The sequence below is a fragment of the Miscanthus floridulus genome, chromosome 1, assembly GCF_019320115.1.
Source record: "Miscanthus floridulus cultivar M001 chromosome 1, ASM1932011v1, whole genome shotgun sequence".
NCBI lineage: Eukaryota > Viridiplantae > Streptophyta > Magnoliopsida > Poales > Poaceae > Miscanthus > Miscanthus floridulus.
The window spans coordinates 80,394,750-80,406,375 of NC_089580.1; the positions used below are offsets into that span (position 1 = coordinate 80,394,750).

Here is an 11,626-nt window from a genome sequence, read left to right on the forward strand (position 1 = left end):
AAGACGTAGGATATTACGTCGATCAGACGGTCTGAACCTATCTAAATCGCTGTCTCTGCGCCTTTAGTCACCATCCAATTTCTAATCATGCGTATCTCCACCGATTAATCTATCTTTATAGGATTCTGTCTGCACTTAGTAACGGCAGCAAGCATCCGCAGATCAGGATTACCACGCCCTCAAGAGACCGCCGTTCCGTGAAAGCACGGATTCCACTGCAGCTGCAGCTATCCTTCTTCAACTCACAGAAGCCGGCATGTCCGTAGGTCACGTCAACGTCATCTTTACTTGCCAAAACCCAACACCCGTTTTCGCTTGCATCCACCGAGGACCAAGAATCGGCGGCGCGTGAGCTACAAAATCCGTAGATTCATTCACCACACCAACACAAAAAGGAGATATCCATCCATGGCTTGGGATAAGATAACCATGTTCGTTGCTTTTCTTTGGAGGCTTGGCCGAGCCTTGGCATGGGCATGACGCGCACGGATGAGCCCGACCCAGGATGGGTTGGGTTCGACGCTTGAGCTGATTAGTGACGGATTAACTGTAGTTGATGGCTAGATTTGTAACAGTCATGGTAGTTAGTGGCAAACCCAGGGTCCGGTGGCCCTAGGCGCGTAGGAGGGCTAAACAGGTTTAGATACTCTAGGCTAAACACGAAGATCGGAGATTTGATAGGATTACCGTAAGACCTGAATAATGTTTAGGTACCTCGATGAACGTGGAATTTACTCTTACAAAAATATTCCAAACATTAAGGGCGTGTTTGATTCTGCTGACACCCCGATGCATGCTAGTGTGTAGGAGGGCATTGGTTCCCGTGATGCTTGGATCCATGGGTCAGCTACATGCGCACATGCAGCATCTCCGCATACGGCCAGATCAACCATCATATCCGTTGGGCCCGGGAGAACAAGCCCACCTGTCATAGTCTCAGGTTAGATAAACTGCATCAATCATACAAGTAACCAAATAGCTAGTATAGTTTTTTTTTTTTCATTTGCTCTTGCAGAATCACCAAATACCTTCTTTTATAAAATATGATTTCACTGAACTTGTATTTGCTCAACCAAAATATATGATGCAATCATCGCCCACAAACCAAACATACACCAAAACCTGATCCGTTGGTCGTGCTCGTGCTCCGTGCCTCAACCATCTACATGTCCAATATGTCGTCGCACGACACGGCACATACACGTTTAGGCACGACACGGGCACAAAAAGGCACGTCTATCTAGTTGTGTCGGCTGTCATGCCCAGGGTCAGGCCTAGGCAAGCTAGGCGGCCCGGTAGCCCATTCTAGCCTGGACAACAATTCAACTTAGTAAAAAATCAGAAAAAAATCAACAGATGCAGTCAATTTTACACAGATCAACACACAAGCACATTCACAAAGCCACGGATTAAGATGGGACTCGCTGCTGGTTGATCCAAGCTTCCGCCCACCCTTAGGGCCAGGGAAGGCGACTCAGCCGCTCCTAGTTGCCGCCATCGCTTCTAGCTGGGAGCGTGGGGAGCAGCCTCGGGGTTGATGGACGAGGGCTTGGCCGCTCGATGGAGTGGGGACTAGGGAGGGAGAGCCCAAGGGCGGATCAACATCAGGGGTGGATCGGTGTTGGGGGGTTGACCGCTTGACGAAGCGGGAGGGAGAGATGCGGAGAGGAGTGGCGACGCGGAGGGAGAGACGGAGAGAGGAGGGCCGGTAGTGAGGGAGAGGCAAAAAGAGAAGAGGCAGTCATAGATGTGACGACTTGAGGAGACGAAAAGGAAAGAGGTAGGGTTTCTTAATACCCCTTCCGTCCTAATTAAATTATAAGTGATTCCAACTTTCTTGGATAGTGAAATCATCTCAAGTTTGATCAAAATTATAGAAAAAATTACAAAAATTTATGGCATCAAATAGGTATACTATAAAAATATAATTAATTAAGAATATAATGATACTTATTAGGTATCATAAATGTTATTATTTTATTATATAAATTTGGTTAAACTTAAGATGCTTTATTTTTTAAAAAAAATTAGAATAATTTATAATTTGAGATGGAGGGTGTAGACGGGTCTTATCGTCCGAGCATGGCACGAGATTGTGGACCGGACCAGCACAACGACTATTAATGGGCCGTATCATGCTTGAGCCGGGCTTTAGCGGGCCGTCCCTTCCATATGTATACTCACCCGGTCACCCCGATCCGAATGTCCGATCTCCGCACCCACACTCCAGTTTGAACGTTGCGCCGCTCCCCTTTCAAGAGCCCTGCCTCAAACAGGGCGCAGCCTACCAACTAGCCGTTGCGCCGCCCCTCTTCCGTCTTCAACCCCCGCAAAACCGTCCTCCACCAAAGGTTCCCCTATATCTCTGCATCTCCATCCCGTGCCTCTCTCTCTCTCTCTCTCTCTCTCTCTCTCTCTCTCCCCCATCGCCATGACTGACAGACAGTCCATGGAGGTGGAGGCGCCCGTCCTCGCGCCCCAACAGGCCGTCTCGCCCCCAGCGGCCGCGCTGTCCAAGAAGACGCTGGCGTCGGACGCGGCGTCGACCCCCAAGCGCAGGGCCTCGAGGAGGAAGACGCTCTGCGACATCACCAACCTGAGCAAGCGCGACCCGGCCGACTTGCCGGTGGTGCCGGACGAATCGGCTTGCCCGGCAGCGCCGGCACCGGCGAGCGCGGGCGGTGTTGAGAAATTTGCGCAGCTAGTCAAGGTAAGATCGTCCTTCCATAATCCCGTCTTCTTCCTGATTGTTGTCTTGGCGTGTATGACTAACGTCGCTCTTCTTCTTTTTTTCTCTTCTACCGGAACAGAAGAACGAGGAACTCGTGAGGCACCTCGCGGAGAGAGAGTAAGTCTCTGCGCGCTCTGCTCCGTCGAATTCTTCTACCGGTCATGGTTCTTGGGCAGTAGTGATCTTGGGGTGTCCCCTTTTGGTCTAACTCCAGTTTTGGTTTGGGTGTCTGTGCAGCGAGATCATACAGTTGAGCGGGGCCGAGATTCAGAAGCTGCGCGTTGCCAACTCGGAACTTGCGCGGACCAATTCCCAGATGATGGCGGTATGTTCCTCTGCTTCGTCCTCCAATTATCGGCAAGAAAGCTTAGAATGTTCAGTTATTGGTTGAAGTCTTTGCAGCTAAGCATCTCTGCCATGGGCATATTTAGTCGCTCATCGTTTTGTTTATTAATTTTGCAGGAGGTTAACCTAGCAAGAAACAGGGTAAGTACAGTTTGACATCGTCAGACACGGTAGATTTCTTCATAGCATGTTCAGCAAGAATCTGAGCCTTGATTTCTTTTCTGACTGAAGTTGAAAGCGTTGCAACATGAGCTTGCGTGCTCAAGAGCCAGCCTTAAAGTGAAAACATCTGACCTGGAGGTACGCCGGATCCAGGACACTATTTTTCTCTCCCTATAATCAGTTGATTTCCATGTCCGGTCATTTTCCATTTTGATGAACAACGGTGTGCAATGCGGACTATTGTGTTCTTGCTACAGGATGTGAAGAAGACGATGCAGCGACGTAACGCACCTGTGCAAAGGACGCAGCATCTGGGTCCTGACAGAGCTGCGCAGACCAAGGATGGAGATGTGGTCGATGCAGAGCCCGATTCGGACGCATCGCGTGCGAGGAGCATCCAGAGGTCCGGGAACGCCAGCAGGAAACGGGTGCTGAGATCTCGATGTAATAATCCCCAATCCTGAGTTACCCGATTATCGTATCCCGCATGACCTGGTATCGACTTCGTCTAAATGCCTGACCGAATGCCCAATGTTTTTCAGCTCTAGGACCTACGACATCGGCGAAAGTGGCGCTTCCGAAGGATAAGGATAGGGATGCCTCTCAGAGACGGTAAAACAACACTAGTTCAAAACCCTTGCTGACGTTTTGACAGTTGAGTTCTGTTTGACAGTTGAGTTTTGCTAAGATCATTGGCCTTCCCTCTGCAGAAAGTCCATGAGAATACCTCAGCCAGGCAACCGCACGGAGGACTTGTTCGAGATAGAGGACGTCCAGCTCGCCATCAGCAGCTGCAAGATCGATCCAGAGAGTGCTTCTGGCAGTGACAAGCCTGGGCACCAGTTCTTGCGCAGATCATCTCTTGGAAGGCCGCTGCGGCAGGCCAAGGAACGAGTCACCACCTACAAGGAGATGCCTCTCCACGTTAAGCTCAGGAGGCCCTAGAGAGTGGTAGTTTTTTAGGCTTCGAGTTGCAACGATTCTTTTGATGTCTTCTGCAGCTGCTGAAGTGCAGAAGAAGATAGTGTGTAGTCTCTCGTGTGAAAATCTGGGTGTGCATTTGGCTTATCGGCGTTGGTACTGAAGGTTGCTAAGATAATTTGTTTATCCAGTTTGTGAATTTGGTTCTTTTGCAATGCATAATCGAGGGCAGAAGCAGTATTCCTTCAGATTCTAATGTTGATCCAGTGAAGAAATATCGTAAGTTGATAGGCAACCAAGTATATGAAATCAAACAAACTACAGTACATCTATGAATACACTTAACAGTAAACCACAGTATCCACTAAAACTAGTTCAGTTTACATTCCAGAATGTGATGTTCATTCGTCTAGGAACCAAAGTCGAACTTAAGCTGAGTCATTGCTCTGAACTGTGTAGCTAGCAGATGCAAAGTGTTCTTTCACCAGAGCAAGAGCTTTCCCTCTGTGAGATATTTCATTCTTCACTGACTTGGGCATCTCAGCATATCTGCATTACATGTTATGCAATCAGTGTGAAGAAGGATGCAGGAGGAGTGTGAACTGTCAGGAAAATACTGTACTCACGTTTGTTCAAAACCATCTGGCTGGAATACAGGATCCCATCCAAAATCATTAGGACCTCTAGCAGGTACGATCTTTCCCTGCACAAAGAGAGCCAGTCTCAAAACATGACATTCCAAAATAGATATGCTGCAGCATTCATCAAAGTGCTATGATACAATCAAATTATCTGGGTGAAACAAAGCAATCATGCTGTTAGAACAAGGCTAACTAACAATCCGATAGAGCTAATGGTTCATTATTTTTCTCTTTATGCTCCCAATAGAAAATTTGTATACATGTTACTACATTATAGTTCCACTGTGGTTTGCTACTAAAACAAAAGGAAGTTACTAAATATACTCCACAAAGAAAAAATGACATCTTACCGCAGTTTTTCCAACAAATGTGATTGGTTCCTCTCCAGGTCCAAGAGCAAGAGAAAAGATGCACATAGCAAATGCTGATTTATCTTCGTAAGCTCTTAACAGATTGTTCAAACCTATAAAAAATTGGTGCACAAGGTTATTTAGTCAAAACATAAAAGAACTAGGAACACAAGAGATGAGAATCAGTTGGCTCTATAACCTTCATGCCCAATCTTCTCAAGAAACCACTTTCTGTTCATTCATGTATGCAAAATATCCAAACAAAGAGCAGATACATTAGTAATGGCATTGAAGGCTCCAAAGATTAAGATACAGTCTGTCAATGAGTTATGCTGGCCAAGGATGTTTATTAAGTGTGACTTAGGGATAAGATTGTATAGTTAGAATGCTTGAGCAATAAAAGGATTTACATGTAGGGTCCTGCAGCAGAAAGATGCGCATGTCAAATTCTGCATAATCAATTTACAAGAACTCAACGGGAAGAACAATGCAAATAAATCACCTGGTAGGCCTTTGAGTGCATTAAAACATAGGCAGGTGTCCTCCACCAGTACAGGCCCATTCACCTATATGAAGAACAAGATGGCAGATTTCAACCAGACCTGAAAGTTATTTCATTGGATGTATATCCCAATATGCGAGCGGTCAGAAACATGGAAGTACCTGAGATGCAGCCATTCGTGCTTTCTCTTTGGATATGTCCTCTGGCTCCCCTTGCAGTTCTGGCACTGCCAAATACAAATTTAACAGACAAGGTGTACAAAGATTTATGTTTTGTATTAAGAAAGAAAATAATAGCAATACACTGAAGTAATATGAAGCAGTCCCTCCATTCCAAATTATAGTTCACTTTGGGTTTGTCCTAAATCAAACTTCTTTAATTTTGACTGAGTTTATAGAAAAAAGCATCATATACTATAAATAGTTTTCATTAAATTCTCCACGAAATACATTTTGATGGTGCATTTATTTGAAAATTTGTAAATGTTAATATATTTTCTAAAACTTGATCAAAGTTAGTAAAGTTTGATTTAGGACAGAGCCAAAGTGAACTATTTGGAATGGAGAAAGTAAAGACTATCATCAAAAGCTTTAGATGTAGTGGTCGTGGTGAACTTGTATGAGTTCCATCAGAATTTTTTTATAAAAATATTGTTTTAACATTTGATATGATGTTTGGCTATTCTGGAGCATTTGGCAGTACACTGGAGATGCAATATCAATTCTCAGTGTAGGATGTCAGAATCTGATTTCAAATGTGGGTAGCCCAGACTTCCATTTCCATGCACCAAACTACATATGATTCTTGTATCTGTGTCCACCACTGATAACCCCAACTATTAACAAATTCTTAGTCAGTATTAATCTCAGAACAGCAAAAGAAAAGAATCACAAGGCGTGTAGAATTCTGGTCATCAGTAACTAAACAACACTTTGTATACAAGTCTATTTAACCCAGAACGCCTGATGCAGTCCACCTGCCCTTATATATCTGTATTTTTTCAAGGCCTGTTTGGAACGCAGGAATTTCACAGGAACCACACAGGAATTTCACAGGAATCAGTTCAATTTCACAGGAAAAACGCAGGAATGGGGAAAAAAATCCCACATTCCAAACAGGCCCTCAATGTTTCTTACCTAACTGTTGCATGAATTTCCTGATTATATCACACAGCAAGTCCTTGAGAAACTTCAGCGAAGCTTTGCTATCAAATTACTGACACCCTGAAGAATTGACTGGTCAGAGAAAAGGGAACGTGGTGTTATCTGTCCTGAATCTCCGGTTACAAAAAAACCAAAGAATTCGGTACCATCAGCGATATCAGCTGATCAGATATAACAAGACCCGGGAGCTCCTGCGTTAATGTATCAGTGTATCTCAAATTCTCAATTCCTCAATTGGCAGATAACCACAAGCCCGAAGGCCACAACTCAGCGACGCCACCCCCTTCAGCCACCGAGTCATGCTGGCGCGCACTTGAACCGCTAGCGCTAAAACCCTCTCTGCTAGGCTGCTACTCGTGTAAGGCTGCAGATGCGGGGCGGCAAAGATGGATTGGGGAAGAGAGAGAGAGGAGGTACTCACGGTTGAGCTTCAGCGACTGGAAGGGGATGGAAGAGCCGAGGATGGCGCGGACCTCCTCCAGCTTCTTGGCGTTGCCCGTCACGAAGGTCACCGCCTTCGGCAGCACCCGCGCCGCTGCCGACATCGTGCAGTGGTGGGATGTAGCCCGTTAAACACTTCTTCCGCAGGATACGGCGCGGGAAGCCGCAGATACGAGCGCGGCGGCGACGACGGCGGCGAGGGGTGAAAGGGACGGGAACAGATGTCGTTTGCTGGTATCTGTTCCGAGTGGACCTGAGCAAACGTGGGCCGGTCCAGCCTGAGCCCGACGGTTAAGTCGGGCCCGTGTCTGTTTAGGACTTTATGCTTGACACTTTGACAGAGATGACCAACCCAGAAAGGATCGGGCCAACCAGATTCAATTGTCTAAATCATTTTTATGCAAGGAAAAGGTGACGTTTGTACCTCTCTCGATTATTGTTGGAGTCCAGATTTCCTACTCGAACTCAAAAAAGAGCGGTTAGCTGCTTCTACTCAGGTTCTCAAATTTCTAGCCTTTTATTAGCCCTTCACAAAATGCTCAGGTCTAAATGAAGAGGGCACATAAAATGAATGAGACCTTATTTGAACTCATAGAACTAATAGTTAGCTGCTACTAATTAGCTCATTTGATTCAAATTGGTCTAGCTAAATGTTAGCTAATATCTATTTAATAACTACTTCACTAGTTAGGCCAAACCAGCTAATAGCTAGCTAATATTAGTTATGTGCTATTATAACTAGCTACCTATTAATAACTAATGATCCAAACAAGACCTAAGCCATGACCTTTCTTTTTAGGCAACCTCCTTAGTAATTGGGTGCTTTTGTCGAATATTCGAAAGTTGTCTAAAGTGTAGTTATCTAGAGAATGCCGCATGGGCAAGACGGTGCTCGTGTGGTTCATGGACCAAAAGGCGTTGGAGGATAGCTCATGTATAGTGTCAGGGTAGAGGTGATGGTAGCTGCCAATAGCAATGGCATTGGAAAGGGCAACGACCAACATGGTGTCACGAATCTTGACTACCAATCACTGTTACCAGGGTAACTTGATACAATATCTAGAGAATCAGAGGGAGTTTAGACCGGGAATAGCAAGGATCAGAGAAGGGAAGCAAGAACAGCAAGAGGGACAGGTTCAGACAGAAGACTCGAGGAGGAAGACGACTTCCGTCGATTCTGGTTCGATGCCTTCTCCCTGAAGCAGCTGTTGGGGGCCAGGCCCCACCGTTGGGCACCCCTAGTGCGCCTTGCTCGCCGTCCAGAGGTCTAGCACGGGCGAAATGAAGATAAGAGAGAGCATATGGAGGTTTCCATGTCGCTCCAGCGAAATGGAAAATAACTGAGTTCTGGCCCTGCTCAGACGGAACCGGCGTCGCCGGTGGCCCATTCATCGCCTTGGTGAGATGTCCATGGCTCGCGTTATCTGGTTTCTGTGCGCCTATTCGCCACGGCAAGATAAGCGACGTTGGTTCAAGGAGAGGGCTCAGCCGAGCCAAGCTATTCGCTTTGGCAAATAGTTGTTAACAATGAAGTTATCAACGTCATTGCAGGTTTCACCCGGTGGAGGAGCTAACCGCTAGAGGACTGACCGACATTTACTGATGATCGGGGACCCGCCCTATCGGGCAAGGGGGCGACATCACAATGGAGCCGGTCGGGTCAGTTCAAGCCTGGCTGTTAACCAGGGTAGGCGGGAGCTCCAAATGGTGGACATACCCTAGGCAGGCGAGGAATATTCCCTCGAATAAAGAGTAGTTGTGGGGGCATTTTCGTCCCATGGAAGCCTACGGGCAGTGTATAAATAGCCCTCACTCAGGGACTGTAAAGGGAGAGGAACAGGTGGAAATAGAGCGACTCATTTTATTTCACTTGTGTCTTCTTTCGTGCCTGATTTCGCTCACGCAAGCAACTGGTGTTCGAAAGGCTTTCGGTCTGAGAACAACATTGGTGCCCACCGTGGTTGTTGCTCGAGCTTGTCATGGCACCCAAAAAAGACAAGGCGAAGATGGGAGCGAAGAAGGCGGAAGCCTCCAAAGAAAGTAGTCGTCGCCGCCACCACCACAGAGACCTGGCTGTGGCTCCATCGCGCCCTAGAGCCCACTGCGACAATAACATAGGGCGATGAATCCACATTGCCCATCCGCCATGAAGAGACGCTAGAAGGCGACATCTAAGGAGTACCCCTGGACCACAACGGTAATGAAACCCAAGAAGATGAAGATGAAGAGGATGGCGAGATCACTGAGCAGGCAAGAAACCTCAAGACACTAAATCAGTACCAGCAAGATATCCTCAGACTTTAGGGCGAGAAGGAGCAGTTGCTCAGACAAGCTGCTGTGCGAAATAGGTCCGAGCAAACACAAAGAGCAATCAGGGAAGCTAAAATCTAGAGGAATAGATTGGTAAGAGAAATGCAAGGGCTATAGGGAGCAGGCACCAGAGGCACCATTCACACTGATGAAAACGTCGTAATACCAGGCTGCAACCTTCGCGATGAAGGTGAAGGCGCTTATGACCCAACTTCACCGTTGTCGAAAGAGCTCCAATTATATCCATGGCCAGTCGGCTACAAGCCTCGTATCCTGATTTTCGACAGAAAAACGAACCCAAGAAAGTTCCTTGTGAATTATGAAACAACGATAACATTAGCGGGGGATGATGCCAATATTCTCACCAAATCACTCGTCATGGCGATCGATGATATCGCGCACGATTGGTACACCTTGTTGAAGCCTTTGTCAATCAAGTCATGGGGCTAGGTCAGGGCAAAACTAGTATCCACTTTCCAAGGATACCATCTAGGGACAAAAACAACAAGAGACCTCCTAAATTGCATTCAGCGAGATAATGAATCCCTATCAGAGTTCCCCGAAAGGTTCATTCAGACCAAAGCATAGGTGCCGAATGCACCAGAGGAGACAGTCATAGCAGCCGCCATCGAGGGGCTAGCCATAGGCTAGTGCGTAGCTCATTTCACTAGGAATTACCCAGCCTCGATAAGAGAACTATTCAAGGTAATGAGGCAATATGCCAGGTCAGACGATGACTTGAAGAAGCAACTCAAGGAGGCAAGCAGGCAATCCACCCAGGCCACCACCAAACCCGAACCAAAGAAACATGAGACCATTCCACGTGATAAACAACTTGCAAGAGCAACCAGAGGGTTCTTCTATAGAGCAGGGTTTCCCAGGACCTCCCCCAAGTCAGCAGTACCAAAGTTTCAACCAAGGCCAATGCGGTGGTCGAGGAGGCCGCGATGGTAGAGGAAGGGGCAGGGCACAGAGGACACCCTATTGCACAGTATGTGGCAAAAATGCAGGGCACTTCACAAAGGATTGCAAATACAACAAAAATGGCGAGGGAACTAAAAGAAAAAGATGAAGTCGCGAAAAGCAACGAAACGCCCAATCATGTGTTCCACAACGCTAACCGCGAAATGGTATGCAACCAAGGTTTCAGTGGCGCCTACATGGCCCCAAGCAGTTATGTTCCTCAGTATCCTAGCTTTTCGCATGGATACAACCAACACCCATACACCTGGTAGTAGCCGGCCTTCCTAATGTATCAACAATTCGCTCAGCACCCAGGACATGCAGCAGCTGTGACTTCGCCAGTTCAGCAAGAACAACAACAATCGAGTCAACTCCAGTCGACAAAGCAAGAGAACTCCTAGGAGCACCAAGTTGTAAACAACATCTTACCATCCCAAGGACACATTTTCGCAATCATAGGCGGTTCAAATCAAGAGCACGAGAGCAAAAGAGCAAGAAGGGAGTTTGAAAGAAGAGTGCACACCGTCTCACTAAGGATACCGCTCAACAGATCGGCTTGGTCCACGGTCCCAATCACCTTTGACGAAGATGATTTTTGGGTGCAAGATTTTCCACACATAGACGCTTTCATAGCAACAGTGAACATAGCTAGGTTCATCGTGCACAACATCCTCATTGACAATGGTAGCTCAGCCAATATCCTCTTCATCAAGCCTTTCGAACAGATGAGCCTTGATAAGAGAATGTTGGAACTAGTTGGGAACTCATTATTTGGTTTCAGTGGAAAAAGATAGATGGTTGGGAAAGAAGTCGATACCTATCTCTTTCGCAGAAGGCAAAAAGGTCCATACAGAAATAATAACTTTTGATATAGTCAACATGGATTACCCGTACAGTGCCATTTTCGGTAGAGGAGTTTTAAACAAGTTCGAAGTCATGATAAAACAAAGCTATTTGTGCATGAAGATGCCATCCCCTTTCGGTGTAATCGTAATACATGGAGACCAAATCGCATCCAGGCGAATAGAGGGCAAGCCAATACTAGGGTATAGTCTCATAAATGAAGTCACTAAGAAGCCACCTACAAAGGAGCCAAA

At 46.6% G+C, this 11,626-nt stretch overlaps 2 protein-coding genes across 3 annotated transcripts; one reads left to right on the forward strand and one right to left on the reverse strand.

Annotated features, from left to right (window-relative positions):
• The first annotated feature begins 2,315 nt into the window (after window positions 1-2,315).
• LOC136488074 (shugoshin-1-like) lies at window positions 2,316-4,397 on the forward strand. 2 transcript variants are annotated; one of them, XM_066485118.1, is made up of 8 exons: window positions 2,316-2,710; window positions 2,811-2,848; window positions 2,969-3,056; window positions 3,194-3,217; window positions 3,308-3,376; window positions 3,496-3,682; window positions 3,781-3,850; window positions 3,949-4,397. In XM_066485118.1, the coding sequence occupies exons 1-8, from the start codon at window positions 2,432-2,434 to the stop codon at window positions 4,181-4,183; spliced, it is 990 nt and encodes a 329-aa protein (XP_066341215.1). In that variant the 5' UTR covers window positions 2,316-2,431; the 3' UTR covers window positions 4,184-4,397. The 2 variants fall into 2 exon arrangements, with proteins under 2 accessions (XP_066341215.1, XP_066341221.1); XM_066485124.1 differs by having other exon boundaries at window positions 2,814-2,848.
• Window positions 4,398-4,443: 46 nt separating this feature from the next.
• Window positions 4,444-7,531, reverse strand: LOC136488089 (inosine triphosphate pyrophosphatase-like). The gene is made up of 8 exons (XM_066485128.1): window positions 7,237-7,531; window positions 5,814-5,878; window positions 5,653-5,716; window positions 5,561-5,570; window positions 5,350-5,381; window positions 5,151-5,263; window positions 4,786-4,862; window positions 4,444-4,708 (listed from the first exon to the last, which is right to left on the reverse strand). The coding sequence occupies exons 1-8, from the start codon at window positions 7,358-7,360 to the stop codon at window positions 4,588-4,590; spliced, it is 606 nt and encodes a 201-aa protein (XP_066341225.1). The 5' UTR covers window positions 7,361-7,531; the 3' UTR covers window positions 4,444-4,587.
• Window positions 7,532-11,626: the final 4,095 nt, after the last annotated feature.